Raw genomic sequence first — 19449 nt, 5'->3', positions numbered from 1 at the left:
TTCCCACACCCACGTGGTCACCACTGGGAGCAGCAAGCAGGTAAGATCACGTGAAGATGAGAAAGCAGTGCTAGAGTACATTTAACAGGCATTTTGCCATGACGTTTGCTTTAATATGAACACTTACCAGTTATTTATTACCCTATCACAGCTGATAGCGCTGCAGGGAGCCCGTATAACCCACCTGGCTCCGGGCCACCTCTGGCCGGCACATCCAGCTCCTGGAGCTCTGTACAAAGTCACAGCAGGTGACCTGAGCCACCCGGAGTGACACCGGGCCGGTCACGCTGAGCGCTGATCAGGTTCAGCACAGCACTGAGCCTGCAGAAGGTGGCAGGAGCAAAAGTGGGTGGTTTTTAATTAGACGTAGATACTCAGAGCAGGGCAGGCACGTACAAAAGGTTTTCTGCAGGATGTGGAGAAAAACAAGGGCAGGAAGATTTTGCTTTGACATCTATTTGCACTACAGTCTCAGACTCAAAAACCACGGAATTCTTCTCTTTCTTTAAAAGAACGAGGCAAATTTATTCATGCCTCTTCAGATGTTATGGCCCAAGAGAAGAGTTGCAGTGCAGAACCACCACACCCGCCGAGGAGAAAATCACCTGCAATATTTGCATTTCTATGGCTCCACTCTGAGCTCCATAACTCACCTTCTTACCAACTTAAGCTTAACTTCCGAAGGATTTTCAGCCAATGACTGAAAAAAGCAATAGCGCTACCACGCAAGCCAAGTTCTTCCAGGGGAGCGTTGCCGTGATGTTTACATGGAGCTCTTGGTGCCATTAGCACGAAGAATAGCTAAGAAGTGAAGTAAGATTTTGTTTATGTGTAGCCTGTACAAAGAGGGGGAAGACACTGTGCTCAAGATAACCAGACTTGGAAATATACTTATGTTTACTGGCTCAGCTGTCACTGATCAACAATTCATAACTCACTGCTAATCAAAACCATAGCTCATGGAGGGCTGTTTATGTCTAAAACGGCCTAAGAAGCAGAATTTCCGTGTCGGACAGAGGGAATCAGAGTCCGGACAACAGATCTACAAGGTACATGCTAAGAGAAGGTTGAGTTGATGCCCAGGACAAGCTCTTTAAGGAATGCAGGGTCTGCCCAACCCTTTGGCTTCAAGGATAAGCCAGGAGACACCAGGTGCTGCCTGCAGATCAGCCAGACCTTTGGAGTGCTGCATTTCATCAGCTCCATACCCTTGTCCTGCTGCTGACAGAAACCCAGCCTACCTGGGGATGGAAGGGACAAGGAAAGGAAGAGAACAGTGCTCATCCCATGGAGCTTTCCTGGGTGTGTAGGTCCGTGGTTTCTGAGGGATGAAGCTCCTGATGCAACAGTCACTTTCTCGAGCTGATATAAGGCAGATGTGTAAGGAGAGATTTGCAGTATTCAGAGCCAACTGCTTTCCTTCTACCCCAGAGCAAAACCAGCCTTTATTCCCTCATATGGAATTCAAGAGCCATTTGTAAGCGTCCAAGATAGAAACGCACGCACAGCTACAGACTCATCACCTCCCCAGATAAAATACGGCCATTCGCCGCATCGTAGGCAGAGCTGAACTAGTCTGTGGCTTTCTTGGTTTGACATTTGCCTCTTTAAAATGCTTTATTTCTGCACTCCCCCTGCATACCACGCACAGAGCCTGTGTGTTTGCCTCCGTGCCAGATACCCTCTGACAGCGCGTTGTTCTCAGGGTTGGAAAGGAGCCTCCTGAATGTCCCACTCCAAAAACAACCCGAAGACGTCCTGGTAGGCAACACCTGCTGCAGGAGGGGGGGACGCCCCTTCCCTCGGGTGCCCAGGGTGGTGGTAGAGCAGGGTTTGGGCTCCAAGAAGTCAGCATGAGCCTCAGCGGGGACCAGCAGCTTGTCCCTGCAGCTCTCCAGCCAGCCCAGCGCTGGGGCGAGCAGAAATGGGGATTACGGAGCTAATCTGATGGGCACGTGGAGCGGCAGCCTGGCCGCGATGGCTCCTCTGGGCGAGCGACAGCTAAAACACCCGAGAGGTAACGCAAAAGCCCTTCCGCACACACACTGCTCCAACGAGTTCTCCATCGCGTGCAGAAAGGTGTGCTGGAAAACAAGTGTATTCGGTTACGCAACTGCCAGCCTGGCTGAACTTGGGAGATATTTATCTTAGGACATCTTGCATTTTAAATCCCTTTAATTCCACATAATCCGCACCACGGGGAGCAATTTAGAGGCCAGGCCACAGTGCTGCTGTGATCTGAAAGCAGGACGGGTGTCACCCCTGGCAGGACCGTGCCCGCTCCTGCTGCCATCGAGGGCTGCGCTCTATAGTTAGCACCATCAGCACAAATCATCCCAGATTATCGACATCTCTCCTTAAAAGGCAGCCTGCTGTGATTTCTGGGCCTCTAGGTTTTGACTGGTCACTTTGGAGATGCCCATATACAACACAACAAGGGTACCAGGGACCCAGAGATGCTCAATGACCCAACTGATGAACTGTGAAGCGCTCCAGCAGGAAGGAGCGGGGGAAGAAACCCTTCACCTCAGAGCTTCTACGACTTTGACACAAGAAGAAACCATTTTATTATTATGAAGTGGAATTTATAGATCTTGCCTATTGCAGTTCAGAGAAAGGAAATGATTCTGCAAAAATAAAGATCTCCAAAAGAACTCGTGTAGCCCGACCAGACTGAGGAGTCCACACACAAGCCATATCAGAGATGACAGTCGCTCGGCTTCCTCCCCTACCTTTTGATCGTTGCTTCATGCGTTGTTCAGCTAAGATGTTCGAAAAAGATAGATATTCATTAAAAGCTCCTGCTCAGTAAAGGATGATACACATATACAGGCAAAAATAATTAGCTTGAAGTGGTTGGGTTTGGCGTAAGCCCACGTCAGTTGTGCTGTACATTTGTGCAACAAGCCCCAAGTTTAAAGAAAAGCACAGCCCGATGACAGTACCCATTGCTATGGCAATGAAGTCATTCAACTCCACTCTCTATTGCTTGGACTCTACCCCAGCCAGGTTTTTCTACTACATAAGCAATATTCTGAATAATATAAGCAGCAGAGACAACAGAGGGGGAAAAAAAGGAAGAAAGAAAAGCCTTACGAAGGTGGCTCAGCCCTCAGGACAGAGGGACTTGTCTCCTGCAAGGGGTCAGCTCAATCTCCCACTGCCCCCATGTTTCACCAACACAGCTCCAGCAGGCTGGGACAAAGGCACCGAACAGGGACAAGGGACACCAAACAGGACCCATCCCCGGCAGCAGACAACCAATGCTCCTAAAACACGGTGGAAAAACACCAAATCTCTGCACGATAGGACTGATGCTTCCACCGGTGCGGTGACAGCACCTCTGCTCCATGACTCAGAAAGCAAAGGTTGGAGGAAGCCGGTTTCTAACCTGGATGGCAGCGATCCCAGGGCGATTTACGTAACTGATGTTCCAGAAAAGTCTCCTCGGTTTCTCAGTGGTGCCACCTTGCCCAGGAGCAGTGAAAACTTTCTCCTTGGGCCCCTACCCTGGCTGATTTTAACCTTTCAAGGTGCAAAACTCACCCTGAGCCCTAGTCCCTCTCTGCTTCTAACAGATATGCTGCTGGAAATAAGGGAACCCTCTAAAGCCTGGCCCAAGCGACAGCAGCCAGGCTTAGAGGTGAAGAGCATCTGTGTTATTTTCCTCGCTGGCATCAAGTGCGCATACCTGCTCACCTCAAAACAAAGGGAGGTAAATTACTAACGTCCCACTTGTGATCCTGAGATGTAAAAAGACTGATCTGCAGAAATAGCACCTGCAAGCGGCTCCTGAGCCTGACCTAGAGCTCTGGCCAAGGTGAGAGGGGGGAAGGGGACAGCTCAGAAGCCAGAGGCAGGCCCTCCAGTTTCAGTTTACAATTAACACACCCGTCGCTAATGCAATGGGGAAAACAGCTCTCGCTGCTGCCACGATCTTCACGAATGACAAATACACCGGACCCCCCCGGCCGCTTCCGCGCGGAAGAGATCCCATGATGCTGACACAGCGCCCGCCTGGCACCTGGGAGACCTGGGATTAAGGAGTAAACCAATCTCACCCACGGCATTCACCGCCCTGGGCACCGGCATTAGTTTCATCCCATTATGAGTCTAGTTGCGTTGTCTCGCTTTTCAGGCTATTTTCCTACTTGGGAAGAGAAAAAACCACAAATAAAAAGGCCTGTCTCCCAGCAATAACCTCCACCCTGGCTCCGGGCGCACCGTGTGGTTTCAGGAATCGCGATCGAGTCACCGCAGGACTTGCCTCCTCTCCCATTTTTGAGCACAAACCCATCCTCGTGACTTCACAGCAGATTCACTGAGCCCACCGCACCTTCGTGCCCACTGTTTGGCACCCACAGCACCCTCCCCACCCACACGGGGGCTCTGGGAGAAGCCGTGATGTATTTGGCCGACAAAAAGGAGGCAAGCACACCTCCCACGGCAGCAGTGGAGAAACGCTGCCTCCACTCAAAACCCAGATCTCTTAAGAGGCAATTTTAAATAGGAACGAGCAAATCTGACCGATTAACCATCACGATGTCTCTAGATACGATAAAAGAGCGTGGCAGCACTGAATCCAACCAAAACAGTGGGAAAACATCAAGACCTGAGGAAACACCTGGGACAAAATCCCCACCACCACCTCTCTGGCTTCTCCAGGAGAGCCGCTAGTTCCAATTTGGATGAGAAGATGTTTAACTAAAGAGTGCCAGAGCACAGTGCCTCAGCTGGCTGCTCTGCGACGGGTGAGAACTGCTACAAGCTGTCCCTTCCTCCTGAAATGGCTGTGATGCAAGCCTGCAGATGTGGACAGATGCTGTGCACCGTCCTGCACATCTGCCTTGGAGGTCTTAATTAAAAGGAAAAGAGCAAAGCAGGACGAAAGAGCAAATATCCAGCGAAAAGTGACACAGGACCGTGATCGGAGTTTGAAACGCAGGCCTGGGAGAGCGAGTGGGGAGGCAGATAATGAGGAAGCCTGGAGGAGAAAGACCCAAAATCTGAGGAATTTATCCCCCGGGCCTTCAGCAGGGACCGTTGCCCCGTGTGTCTGGGAGGAGCCGGCGGCGCACGCCGCTCGCTGTCCCCGAACACCCAACCCCAAGGGCAGCGGCGCAGCCGGGAAGCCCCCGGCGCCCCAACCCCGACCGCCTGCGCCCCCCCCGCCCCACCAACCCCCTCCTCGGGGAACCACCCGGGGCCGGCGTGACCGCAGCAGCCGGGAGGGTCCCTCCGGGAGGCCGGGCCGGGCGCTCCTTTGTTCGGAGACCCCCGGAGGTGGCGGGGAAAGCGGGAGGGAAGCGGCGCGGAATCCCCCCACCCCTCCCCAAGCCGGTGTCCCGCTCACCTCCGTGTCCAGCTGCACCAGCTCCATGTTGGGCCAGGGCTCGGCCAGCTGGGCGAGCGGCATGCTGCCGGCGGCCCGGGGCTCGCAGCGAGCCCGGCGCTGGGCACCGGCTCCCCGGGCCGGCCGGGAGCGGCGGGGCGGGGCGGCAGGGGCGGGGCGGCGGGAGGGGGCTCGGCGGGGCCGAAACCTCCGGGAAACACCGCCCGGCCTGGTGGGGGGATAGAGGGACAACGGGGAGGAGATGCCCCCGTTCTGGGGGTCGCGGGGGATGTGGGGGGGCAGGGCTTTCCCCCTTCCCTGTGCGATTTGCTCGGATTTTAGGACGAAAACAGAGGTTCCAGCTGCTGGGAAGGTGAGGGGGCAGGCACTGTGCGCTCAGGTCTAGCAAAGGAATCCTCAAAAGCAGCTGAACGGCAATCCTCCGCTGAACCCCACCCAGCACTGAGCGTTCCCACTTCTCCCTGCCTTGGAAAGACGGTGTTTCGTTTTTTTTTCTCCTGTACAATTTCACACGATGCTCCAGAACACCAGAAGAAGAGGTGGTGAGGATAAACTCGCTGACACAATTCAGTTCGCTGCTCTAAGCAGGAAACTGCTCTGGGAAATCCGGATTCCAAGTTTGAGATGCGCAATGAGTCACCGCTCATCGCCGCCCGCGGTGCAGCCCCCCGCCTTCCCTCCAAACCATGGATAAAAACACAGCCACCTTTCTACAGTGCAGACCCCCACCTTCCCTACAAACCATGGATAAACACATCCACCTTTCTACAGTGCAGCCCCCGCCTTCCCTCCAAAACATGGATAAAAACACAGCCACCTTTCTATGGTGCTTGGAGATCCTCAGAGGAAAGATGCCTTAAGCACAAGTGTTCTTAATTCGTAATTATTCTCACCAGCTAGGTTTCTCAAATAGGAAAAAGTTCCCTTCTACTCACATGTTACCAAAGCACCGTGTTTCATTATAAAATTACTTGTTAAAAAACAAATTATTTTTTAAAAGGGTGCATCACTAAGGGTTGACTTCATCAAGGTGTGGCTGGAAATATTTAATGAGCCCATGTACAGCTGGGATTTTGTGTTCTGAAGGCAGCTATACAGCCCCGAGCCCACAACCTGCCCAGGTAGGGCAGCAAACTCCAAAAAAGCCCATTTAGGGCAGAGCCTGGTGCTTTGAAAAACTCCAGTTAATGCCCACAGCACATGAAGCTCATCTCTAAGTCACCAGCAGGCCCTGCTTGTGATTTAGGCTGGAGCTGGCATCTTTTCTGCACATGGGGGAATGGGGAGTGGGAAATCCCCACAGCGACAGCACGTGTTGGAGCCCAGCCTGGGAACTGCCATCTCTGAGCCCTCTGCTCCAAGCCCCCTCTGTGCCAGCAGTGTTGGAGCCCCAGATGAAGGTATTAAATAACCCAAATCCACCAGACTGGCACTAAGTGAGGTCCTGTTATAGCCAATTAAACTCATGTCACTTACTGTTAGAGCAAGCCGGAGCAGGTCTTGTGGGGAGTTATCCATTCAGCTCCGAAGCTGTCCATAATTTCCCCTGATTGCCTGGGACACGGCGTGCCGTCTCGTTACATCCATCCTCCAGCTGCTGCAACCTGCATTAAACAGCACCAACAGCACCATGATGTCAACATCAGCATCCCATTTACCTTCTTCATTTGTTTGCAAAGCACATCTCCCCTTCCTTCTGCTCCGCGTGAGGCAGACGGGTCTGGGGTAGGAATAGGACAGTGCTCTCTGCCTCCTTTCTGGAAGGAGAACAACATGAGACACTCCTTGGTGACCTGCCACACTTTAACAGCAGCCCCCATGAAGCCAACCTTTGGACATCACATCCCGGAGCATTCAGAGCTTCCCACCCCAGTGACGAGGTCACAGAGGATATTTAAGCCACAATGCCAGGTACAAATGCCATTTCCCATCAGATCATGCACCGAATGGCTCCCAGATTCCACGCACATCGGGCAGGATTGGGTGCTGAGGGCTGATCTCAGGCCGGTCATTATCTCCTGGGAAACATCTCACTCCAATGTCTCAAATATCTCGCTACTGTCATTATAAATAGTAATAAAAAAATATGTTAAAAATAAGATAACTCCTTCTGAAGTGTTAAAAAGCGGCAGTTACAGGGTGGTACAGTAACCAGTAGAAAAGCGAGACTTCATTACCAAGGTCACAGCAAAAGGTGAACGGGCAATATCCAGAGGAACCGCTGGGAAGGCAGAGCAGGGCCTGTTGCAATTCAGGGAGGGAAGGGAGACGGGAGCCACTGCTGCCTCCATCCCCTGGCGGGTCTGTGGAGATGCAGAAAGTCCTTCATATTTCACAGCAGCAAGACAGGCAGGCTGACCGTGAACTTGACACAAGACAGAAATTATGAAGTTTTATGGAGCAACGACTTCTTGAGGCTGGAAGAAAAAGACAGCTCTAAACCCACAGGTACCACTGCACCTAAGTAAAACCACCTAATTATCCTGCCCACTTTAACAAACCAGCAAATTAAAGATATTTGGGAAACAACAAACAACTTGTGCATGATTATTCCCTGCATTTTTGCAGCTACTTTTGTTAAAGGCTAGGATTTTTGCTGAGGTAGCTCTACACTATCTTCAAAATTATAATAACATCCCCCAAAAAGCCTAAGAAATTCCCCAAGTCAGCAGCAGTGTGGGGGAGACAAACTAAGGTCTCTCAATCCCCAGCTCCAGGACTCAAAACAGAGCCATTTATCTGCTGATAGAAGCTGTTATCAAACTGACCTTCCCTTGATTCCTGCACCAGATAATGCTGAATTGTAGTTGATTAACAGAACGTGAAACCTGCCACACAAGATGGCTGGTAAGTCCAGGGCAGGACGTGTGGGTCAGAGAAAGGAGGTTGTGGTTTATTTCCCGATGAAAAGCTATAAAAAGCTGCCCCTATCCTGAAAGCAGGGTACAGAAAGTGTTCGCTGAACACCAGAACTCGCTGTTTGGGTGAGTGTCATGGCTAAATACAGTGATTAAAACACACATTCGGAGGCAGTTGCACGCTGCTGCTACGGTGAGCAGACTCCAGATCAGCCGGATGGCCCTTCTGTCAGTGTTGCATTTGCTGGAAGCTCAAAATGCTGCAGTTTGAGTTTGGTTTTAAAAATATCAAAACCTCTTCAAAGACCATCGTAGATACTTTTACCTCTGCAGTTGGCTGGCGTTTGGTGCGTAACGTTTTCCTTTTCAGGGAGGTTGACAACACCCATTAAGCCAGTTATCCGCACTTCCCAAGCGGATGTATCAAAACTGGTCTTTATCCACGTTACCCAATCCAATTCTTTCCCTTGTTGTTCCAAAAGCTGCCCAAGCGATTCTCCACCAAACCGCACAGCAACCCAGTGCTCCCACGGCTCGCCGTATCCGTTCTCCTTCCCCAAAGCCAGGGAGCATCTCTCACTGACCGGCTGCTTCATGCTATGCTGCTTTTACTCATATAAGGAAATGCAAAGAGCTCGCAGGCACGAGAACTCGCAAGGCTGAGTCCCAAACGTCTGCTACAATTTACAGACTCGTGTAATCTGCTTTGTGTTTATGCTAAGAGAGTCGTTTAATTAGAGCTCGCAGCAACCCTCTTTGTATTTTTAAGATTGACTAATCAGTTCCGTAGTTCATTGTCATCCCCGCTGTACTAATAGGGAAACTGAGTCATGTTTTCAATAGGTTGCCAGAGTCGAACTTGAACTCCACGTCCTGTCTCCTAATCCCCAGCTCTCAATTCACAACCTCATTTCCTTGCCTCTTCTGCTTTGTTTTTCCACTCTGGAGGAAGAGATGATAGATCACCTTGTTTTGAGCCCAGGGACGCATTTTTCCTTAGCGTGGTACAAACATCACATCGAAGACATAAAACAGCAGCCCTGGAAATGAGAAACTTTGGCTCTGTTTAACGGCAGAATTGCATTTTGCTTTTCCGACAGATTTCTTGCCATTCCTGCGCACCGTGTGCGACTGCAGCTGCCTCAGATGCCAGCGTTTCCCAGGGCAGGCCCAGGCGGCGGTCGGAACGCAGCAAGCGCAGCGCAGCGGGATGCAGAGCTCCCCGGTGAGCACGGCTCCGCTCCCCTGCGAGGGCTTTGCACACACCGAAGGCTTCTGGGCAGAACAAACACCTTCAACCTCAGCCTTCCTGCAAAGGTGAGCACCGTGCTACCTTGCTCAGCCCACTTGCATTTCTGAAGGTGTCTAGCACAGCTGAAACTGCTTTCTTTTGCACGAGATGTTGCATTTTACCTGCTGGTTTTGCAAACTACCAGCTTGCCAAGCCTACCCTGCTTCCACGTGGTATTACCATAGACCATGCTGTTCCTCCACGGAGCAGATCTTCTGAAACATCTCCCAGGGAACCCCTGGCTGGAGCACACGCGGCTGAAGCCAAGGAAGAGTTTTGCTAGCAGAACTGATTAAGCTGTTGGCTTAATTTGTGAATTTTGCACCTATCTCTCAGGAACGTTGAACCGCAGCCAAGAGGTGCCTCAAGGAGAGGGACCCATCGGGGCAGGATGTGTCCAGGGAAGGCAGGGGAGGTGATGGGGAATGAGCTGCGAGGCAGCGGGGCTATATCTGCTGGTTGTCATGGATACGATCGCTGCCAGTCTCCTGTATCAGTTACCTTCCCTTTCCTGGATGCAAATCAGCGAGTGGTGGTCTGCTCCTGTTCCTATGCAGGACACAACCCTTGACAGCCAAACAAAAGGAGAAAATCATCTCTTTCAAACCGAGACATCTCCTCTTACCATCACCCAAGGAGAGAGTGGGACGTGACTTGCTTTATCGGTATTTGAACTATGCGAGTCTGATAATGCTCTGCCCAATTGCATTTGGTTCTGGCCTAACCTTTGGCTGTTTCCTCGACCTCGGAGGAGCTGTTTTCACAGCCCGTCCAGCCTTTGCTCTCGCTCAGCCTTCTGGATCCATGACAAGCTGCCACGGTCCCGGACTCTGCACACAGTCGCTGCTGCCTTAGCACACACACCCAGGCAGAGCTCTGCAGGCTCCACCGGCTTCAGCTCCCTGTTTCAAATTAAAAAACAAAAAAAGAGGTCAAATGTGGCTCAAACTACACCCAAAAAAGGCTTTTACAAAACCCCGTATAAAATACAAGCAATTGCTTTATTTTTTTAAAATGATTTTTTAGTTTTTAAAGCAGCTTCACAGCCCAGGAGGTGAGTTATTTAGAGCAAGTTATCTGCCAGATTTTGGTTTTCATTAGCGTACAGATACGTTTGTGCTTAATTTCAGTGTAGCGCTATGCAAGGGAGTGATAACATGAAAGAGAAAACTATTAGAAACTGTAAACAGAAGTGGAACTGCCAGGCCTGTTTCCACCGTCCCCTAGCCAAGGAGAAAGCTGAGTAAACAGCAGGGTGAAGCACAGTGGGTTTTCATGTTTCTTTTAGGTTTAAGAACTTGCAAACAAGTGATGGGGCTTTTAATGGATACAAACAGATGCCCTGAGTTTTGTGCTACTTACAGAGCACACAGGTCGCAGTTTCTCTGGACAGGGTAGGGGAAAACAAACCCACATTTCAACAGAAACTCAGCTCTGGCAAGAGGAAAATGTCATTCCAGTGATCGCAGTCTCAAGCCTACATCATGCAACTGAACAAGTCTCATCCTGCTTAATAGAGGGCACACACAAATACCTGTTCCTAATTACCCCGTTCCACAGTTCGGGATGCCACCATTCCAAAAAAAGCCAACCAAACCACAAATACATTTCAAGATTGGAAACCCAAGGACCCCCATATAATCTCCTTTCCTTAGAAGATAAAATAAAGTGTATTTCTGATGTGTTCAAGATTGATATATTCATGACTTGCAGTATTTTACATCTCAGTCCTCTTACAAAACAGAGAGTGTCACACACACCTAGCCTGGAAAAGCTACATTCCCAAAACAAACAGAGAAATAAACTTCCAAAATCTGAGAAGTTATCCTGACGGGAATATTTTGGCCCAATGACCAATTGTATTATGTAAGAAGACGTAATACGAACAAGATTTTCTAGAGAGGCGTGGGAAAGAGGTGCCGTCATCATTCAGGGAAAAAGAAGCAAGTCTCCAGCTTTTCTTCTAACAACACTTGCTTTCTGTATTTTAGACACAGCTCAGCAGCTCAGATGTGACTCTGTCACTTGCATGGTCAGGCAGGAGATCCATCCACACGGTACTCAATGGTTTCCTTGTTGGGGAGTGAACAAAAGGCACAACAGGTTCAGCGATGTCAGAAATTCAATTACCTGGCAAAACAAAAATCTATCTGTCCCTCATTAGCATTGCAAAACCCCCAGATTCTGGAGTTAGCAAAGCTCTTGGATGTTTTGCAGCGTTGCACATCTCTCAGCACACAGTAAAATGGTGCAGAAATACAAGGTTGGTGCTTTGCTGCTTGGTTATTTCAGAATAGTCCCTCTTTGCCTCCCCAGGGACAGGATCAATACCCAACAGCAAAAAGAATTTGCTAACGCTGGGGGAACTTTTTGTTTCGGCTTTGTAAATTGATCTTTTCCTCCTCTCTCCTTCATGATGAGTTAAGGAAGGAGCTTGGGGCTGCTCTTCAGACATTCCTCTTTCCAAATGAGGCACTTGTGGTTTATTTGAGAGATGTAAGGGCTGTCCAGCCAGGCATTTTCTGGCTGCCTCTGAGGAGAGGCTTGGGCATTTCTCAGTGAGTTTACCTAGAGTACTTACACCTCTGCTGATCTGTAACTAGAAAAATCCTCTTCCAGAATGATTCTCTAGTGACTATACAAGCATTCAAAGTTCAGCTCAAAGAGTTTTCTGTTAGCAGGCTACAAATCCACCCGTCTGATTCTTGTGTGCTGCTCACAAAATCTTGAGTTATTTGCCTCCCAGTGTAAGATGGGGACTGTGTCTGAGATGCAAAAAAACTGCAGAACCCGAGGGCGGGTGGCGATGCTGGAAGAATCCCTCTTGCGAGGAAAGCCCAGTATTGCACACAGACTTACATAAGGCAACTGTGCATGAGAACTGCTGCTGGGTTCGCTGCACGGAACAGCAAAGAAGCCACGGTTCTGTCATCGCCTACACCTGGTTGTGTAATGAGCTATCTGCTCAGACACTGCTTCTTCATACCGGGCAGGAACCCAACACCCGTGATTTCGAAAAATAAGTCTTTGTGCTTCTCAGCGCTCTGGTGCACAAAGGCAGCGAATGCACCGACCCTGTGCGGAGCACACAGCAAGTGAGAAGGACCTTGGGATGACATTGGGGCGTTTTATCTTAAACAATCCATTTACTCATGTGTGAGGCAGGCACTGCACAGAAATGACCTTGCTGCAGTCCTGCCAGGTGGCTGCGGGGCTGCCAGCCCCAGCACAGAATCATGGAATAGTTTGGGTTGAAGGACCTCCCCAGCTCCCCCAGTGCCCCCCCTGCCATGACAGGGACATCTTCACCAGCTCAGGTTGCTCAGAGCCCCGTCCAGCCTGGCCTGGGATGTCTCCAGGGATGGTTCATCCACCACCTCTCTGGGTACCTGGGCCAGGCTCTCACCACCCTCAGGGCAACAATTCCTTCCTCATGTCCAGCCTGAATCTCCTTCCTTTAGTTTAAATATCACTGAGTAATTCCTGTAGGTTTGTTATCTAGGAACTAGCAGGGCATGGTGACAGGGCCTGCTAATGCAGACAAGTGAATCAAATCTACATCCTATTTTTCAGGACTGTGTACGCTCAGATGTCCCCGAAACATTTGGTTTCAGTGTCTGCTACATTTTCATGCCACAGCATTTATACTTGCCAGTGACTGCAAATCTCTGCTTTTTCCTTTTAATTCTAGGTGGTGTTTTTTCCACTTCATCCAATAAATGCATAAATCCCCACCCCAAGCAGGTCCTGAGAACTAAAGGGATGAATTTGACTTACCAGGAGCTCATCTTTCCGTTTTGCATCCACCTCAAGGAAGTATCACGAGGGTGTCAAGTGCCCCACATGCAATCGCGGCAACTCTGGGAAGCAGCCGCTTCCTTTCCAGCTTTACACGCGGCTCCTTGGTAAAGGCAAACACGGAAAGCATGTGTTAGAAGGAAATACCCCAATGACTGAGGTATTTCATAACGTAAAAGGTGAAGGAAAAGAGCTCTCTTGCAACTGATGGCATTGCTTCAGCCCAATACACGTTATAAATTGTCATTCTGTGATACTTAGCGAATGCAATGCTGGTCAAAGCTGCTGGCTGGTGAGCTGAGCACAGGGTTTTACAGCATCAGAAAAATCACACTGATGAGTATCGTGAACTAGCACAAACATTACAATTTCATTTCCTAGATTTCGCTTGTAGGGAAAAAGCACATGCACTCAAAATCCTGGCACACAAAAGCAAGAGGAGACAGGACTGAAAGGGCAGAAAGCTTTTTAATAACGCATCATTTCTTTGAATGACACAATTTATTCTGTAATATCAGGCTGAAGATTCAGCAAGTCTGATATTATAATTTGTACCAACAAGCCCAAAAGTGACCAGGCTTATATGATACCTACTTAAACATGGATTTAAGATACAGTATCCCTTCCCCAGCTGAGAACAGATGAGATGGATAACAGCAGCTCTAGTTTAGGTGTAAATTTTCAGGACATGTGCTACAGCAGCTGCGATAACTGCCGGAGGAAGAAAAGGAATGGTCTGGTGACTCTTAAAATAGAATTTGGGAAGCTTAAGTTCCAAGGCTCGCTATAGCACAGATAGGTTCCTGTGAGACATCAGCTACGCCTGTAAATTGATAATGAATTGGGCACTCTGGATTTCAAGCAAAAACATGACAAAAAAAGGAAAGCACTTGTATCCTGTGATTCTATGGATACAATAGAGGCTCAGAGGGACTCACACCACTCAGGCGATTGTTTGTCTAACGCTGATCGCCCAAAGGCGGCAGAAGAGCACAGAGGTTGCTGGAGGGGCGATTCTCCCGCTTTCTGAAAGCAAATAACACACGTGAGATTGTGATAAACCAGGCTCCAGCCTCCCGAGTTCGTTACCAGGCAGCTTGTGCTGCCTTTGGGCCTCGCCTGCCATTTGTTGGCTCCCAAGCACCGATTCTGTGTTTTCTGGTACCACCGTGTGGCGAAGGGAAGGAACAGGCTGTTAATTAAGGCGGTGGTTAATGAGGTGAACACCACACAAACCCCCGAGTCTGCCGGGCTGTGGAAAGGACGTACCATGAAGTTTTCCAATCCAACCTCCTCCTGGCAATGTCAATCAGATCCAGGTTACTTTTGAAACCCGGGGTATTTTTTTCCACGACAAATTAATTCACTGTCAATGGAATCTTCCTTCCTTCATTTCTGCAGGGCTTGCCAACACGGAAGCTAATTTGATTTATGGTACGGTATGGAAACCCAGGCATCTTGAACCAGGCTGCAGTTCAAGCAAACCTGTTCACCAAATACCCACAACACAGTAACAATCTCTGGTTTTATCTCCAGTAAGAAGGAAATTACGAGAAAAACTAATTTAATTGCCCAAGTTTACAATCAGTCCCCCCTAACATATGTACATTCTGTTCTCATACTGAGATAACACTTATTTCCATCAACAAAAAGTACAGAGATATCATTTTATTAGACTGAAAGCACACAAAATTTCCTGTCTGGGCAATGCTAAAATAGTTATCTAGTGTAATTGGATTAATAGTAATCTAATAGTAATCTCTCTCTAGCAACCAACAAGCTTGAGAGCAGGGGAAAGCTGTTGCGCAGAGGGAAATTTGTTAAATATGTGGGTTAATTCAGTAAGAAAAAATTAAATCCACAATCAAATCCGCTTAGAAAGGGAAACCTGGCAAGTTTGGGGTTATGTATCCGGTAGCAAAACGTTAAGTCTGCCAGTACCTGCCGGCGCTTTGGGAGGTGGAGTGATGGGATGTGACCAGGTCACCTGCAGCCACTGCGGGTCCATTCCTTCCACCACCTTAGCACTTTCTCCAGAGCAGTTTTATGTCCCTTGTTTGGAGGATTTGATGCATTTTAACAGATCTCACATTTAGGAAGTTTTCCCTGATGTTTTCTGTTGGTGTTTCTTCTGCCACATCATAGATCTGCTGGCACCTTAAGAATTTCCTTTGCAAGAAGATGGTTAAAAAACAAACAGACTGTCAAAATAATTTTGTGAAAGGCTCAGCATTTAAAAAAAACATTAGAAACCTTCGTAATGCCAACGTACTAAAGCTCTTTATTAGTCGGTATCTCCTCATTAGCCCCAATCAAACTTTTCTCAGTCGGCTCCCCCTGCGCTATCTCCTTCCCATCCAATGAGGACGGGCTCATATTGTAAATTGTGAGTTTAACTATAGCTCCATTTCGTCTCTACAACTGCAGGACACGGAGCCATTCCTCAGAAATTATAGTCAGCAGTATTAGTCCCTGGGTATGGTATTACCATATCTGGGATGATTTAGGGACAATGAAACCCCTGTGACATCAAGGGAGGCGATTCTTCCAACGCTAATGATCCTGCAACTCAATATTCACCGTGTGAAATTGAGTCCGTTTTCCTTCCTCGATGCTCTTCATGTCCGCCATTGGCAGCACTCGCCTGATGGGAGGGGGAGATTGTCACTTGTTCCAAATATAATTGAGCTCTGTGAATGCAAGATGGAAACTGCTGCAGGAATCATCCTGCAACTCAAAACTCTTAATCCAAGGGCACTGTGTTAGGAGGAGCAGGGACAGGAGCTTGTTGTTCCTGGGGAGTCCTCGTTCTGCTTTTTTTTAGCCCAACAATCGATATCCACCTGAAAATAAAAGCAGGCTGGGGGTAAAGGTGGTTCTGTAGGACTATGGTAAGTGACCCACTGGCCTGTGGCCAGCTCACATTAACTTCTGCTAACGTTTAATTGTCACTTAAGTGTTAATACATTGATTTGGGGAGTCCAGAGACTCTGCTCTATCATTTCTCAGTAATCTAAACGTTCTTAAGACCCCAGCAAAAAAATCTGCAGTATTAGGAAAGCAAGGATCCTCCGCAGGCTCTGCTGGAAGCCTGCCAAAGCTTTCAGCCTTTCAAACTCCACCATTCTTTGCAATCTTACCTATTAAGAGGCAAATAAATGATAACAGCAGTTTGGGTCTATTTCCCAGACAATTTATGCTGAAATTAATCAACTGAAAAACAACTTAATGGCATAGCCACTAATTTTACATGGATTTAAACCATACTGGTAGACAACTACTTCGTCAAGGCCTGGGAAGAACACTGAACCTGCTCATCTGTCTTTCTGCGGTCAGTGCTGACTTTCTGGATCCTGGATGCAGCTGCTCCCCTTTGCGTACAAGCAACTGCAGCTCTGAGCAAGATTCTCCCTGCACACTGAACCTGGCTCCTTGTACATCATCTCTTGTGCAAGATTTTCTGTAAAAGGATGGATAAAAGGAAGGTGGGAAAGGTAGGTATCAGACTGTAGAACAATAAAAATTATCACGTAAATTGACAGGGAACGCTCAGAACTGGGGTAATTAGCAAAAAGACAAAAAGCTTTTGTGTCTTATTTGAAGTACAGGACACATCAATGTGTAACAGCCCAGCCCACCTTTCACAGGAACCACCAAAATCAAGTGATGAGGCTGTTGAACAACATCCAGCTCCCTCACCCCTCCAAAACCGTCATTGCTGGTCCTTATGATACCAATAATTGAGAAGTACTGCAGAACAGCACACAAAAAACCACACAAATTTATAGATAGGACACCTGGGCAAAGCCCAGGAATGCAACCGAGCTCTGACAGCAGTTTGTTCCTACATCTGATACTTTATTTTTACCTAAAGCTAGTGCAACCCACAGCCTTTCCTAATTATCAGCTGCAAGTAGGAACTGTTGTCCTCTCTTCCCAGTTTTAACGCTCAAATCCTCAGCCTGATTTCAAATGGGATGCTTTCTGTCTTTTAAATTGGAAGATAATTGCACATTACTACACAGCCCCGGTGCCCTTCCACAGGAGCTCATTGGGTCGCTTTTCACGTTAGCTTTGTTTCCACCAGGCTCTGGTGGTCTCCAGTTTTTGTGAGCTCCAACAAACAGGACAAAACACATGCTAATGCGAAGACCACCTGCCAGGCCAGCTTTTTAAATGCACCCGGCAGCATAAATCACATCCCAGACGATACAGAGACAGTTTTCCATGTAAAATGATTACCATTTAACAGAAAACTTATTTCTAGCTTAAGGCGTTCTGGCAGCTGGAGATGCAGATTTGCGGCTGTTCTAACCACTAAACACACACGGATTGCAGTAGAGGGTTGCCTGCTCTTTTAGCTTTTAATTTACAGAACTAATTAGTTGGATTTACTGTCTTTAGCATCCCTTCCCTCTATTTGCTTAAGGAGGAATAGATGAGCCCTGCATGTCAAGTCAAGCCCAACAGGCCAATAACTCCAGCACACGGACACGTCCAGTGGGAAACACCTTGGATGGAGCAAGAGCTTCCAATCTTGCAGCAGCGAATACGTGTGGCACATCACGCAGAGAAAAAACAGGGTTAAAACTTCTCTACAGCAACTTCTCCATGTGCAGAGGGGATGTTCTGATCAGCAAATAGATTCCAGACCAGGATAAAGGAAAATACAGGAATTTTGCAGCAAAAAAATTAAAACATCAATACTTTCCATGGTAGGAGCATGAAGTAACACATGGCAAAGACACTGAGGCAAGTTGATGCAGAGTATCTGAGAGAAAGCATTTGGAAGTTCACTGGTAAGCAGGAGACAGCACAGCTCGGGAGCTACAGGGAAACTTCTGTGGCAGATACTCCATAAAACAATAATTTTCCTGCCTAGCTGGAGAAAATGTCCTGTACAGTAACACTCTGCTTAGACTTCTAGGTATTGAAAAGATTAGTAATTAAGCAGCAAATTCTTTGACAAAAAGAAACCCTGCAATTACACTTGATTAGCAGTACTTTATGGAACAATTAAGGGATGAAGGGACCTTCCAAGCAGAGATGTTCGCAGGGAACACCAGTGCGTTCCAGCAGCCACCTGACTCCTTTGGAACCGCTGGTTTTTCGGAGCAGCTTTGCCCCAAGATCTCGACCCCACACACCACGTCCCAGGGCTCCCCATGAGCTCCATCTCTCGGAGAACATCCTGGACAGGCACCAACCTCCTCTCTGTTCCCACCTTGAAGCACCAAGCTAAAATTGTCACTATTCTTGTTGGCCATTTCTAAGCTACTTCTGGGTGGGGTATATACATTATTTCCTGATGTTTGCTAGGGCAAATTTAAGACATACCAGCCATGATAATGCGAGATAGGTCCAGCTGTTCTAGAATGTACTTCTCGCTTTCTAGACAGAGAAAACTTCTTGATGTCAAACTCTGCTCTGCTCATTTTCGTTGGATTCTCTCTGAAAACAGCACAGGTTGAAACACGTCACAGAACTTATTTGAGAGCAGTCCCAGGAAAGGCCAAGCAGAGACATAAAATACTCAGTCTGAGAAAAGTTACCAAAGGAGATACTCACACATGGGGTTTTTGGTTTGGCTCTGTCTCCAGTGTAAGTACTGACTTCAAAAAACAATGCGTTTTTACTCAAATCTTGTGTCCTGCTTGGTCACTGCCACAGCAAAGTCTGTATCTCATTAGCACAAGCAACAATATCCAAGCAAAAGCACAGAAGCCTAACACATAATCAGTTTTTGGGAGCTAGTTCTGGTTTCACCACCAAGAAAAGCTTACCAAAATTTCTTTTTCTCCACAGCAACTTCAAGATTACCATATTCTTCCCCTTTTTTTAAGAGGGCTTTTTAAACAGTAACAAAGATAATTTACTGCATTAAATTCACTTCCATGCTCCACTTTGGGCCTCCTAATCATTCAAGTTTCAAAACATCCTGCAGTGATCCAACTTTCAGGTCAGGAAATGCCACTTTTCACTTGTGAATTGTCTGAATTAATTCCCCAAATTAAGAGGCTTAAACCCAAGCCTTGGCCATTAGGAAAACGTCGCCTAAATACAAACGCATACCTGCACGCAGAAAGGAGTTCTGCCATCAGCCACAGCAGAGGCGAAACAAAGGCAAGAGGAATTAGAAAGGCGTTAAG

At 48.1% G+C, this 19449-nt stretch overlaps 1 protein-coding gene across 4 annotated transcripts in view; it reads right to left on the bottom strand.

The window, feature by feature from the left end:
• Positions 1 to 7109, bottom strand: part of RPS6KA1 (ribosomal protein S6 kinase A1) — a 38543-nt gene extending 31434 nt beyond the window's left edge. For 3 of the 4 annotated variants that reach the window (XM_065857096.2, XM_065857099.2, XM_065857097.2), the window contains exon 1: positions 5354 to 5490. In XM_065857096.2, coding sequence (XP_065713168.1) covers positions 5354 to 5416 — 63 coding nt within the window. In that variant the 5' untranslated portion in view covers positions 5417 to 5490. Of the gene's footprint in view, positions 1 to 5353; positions 5491 to 6829 lie in introns of those variants that run through there. The other variant, XM_071798952.1, reaches the window with a different exon arrangement.
• Positions 7110 to 19449: the final 12340 nt, after the last annotated feature.

Source organism: Patagioenas fasciata, chromosome 25, assembly GCF_037038585.1.
Source record: "Patagioenas fasciata isolate bPatFas1 chromosome 25, bPatFas1.hap1, whole genome shotgun sequence".
Lineage (NCBI taxonomy): Eukaryota > Metazoa > Chordata > Aves > Columbiformes > Columbidae > Patagioenas > Patagioenas fasciata.
This window is presented reverse-complemented; position numbering and strand designations above follow the sequence as displayed.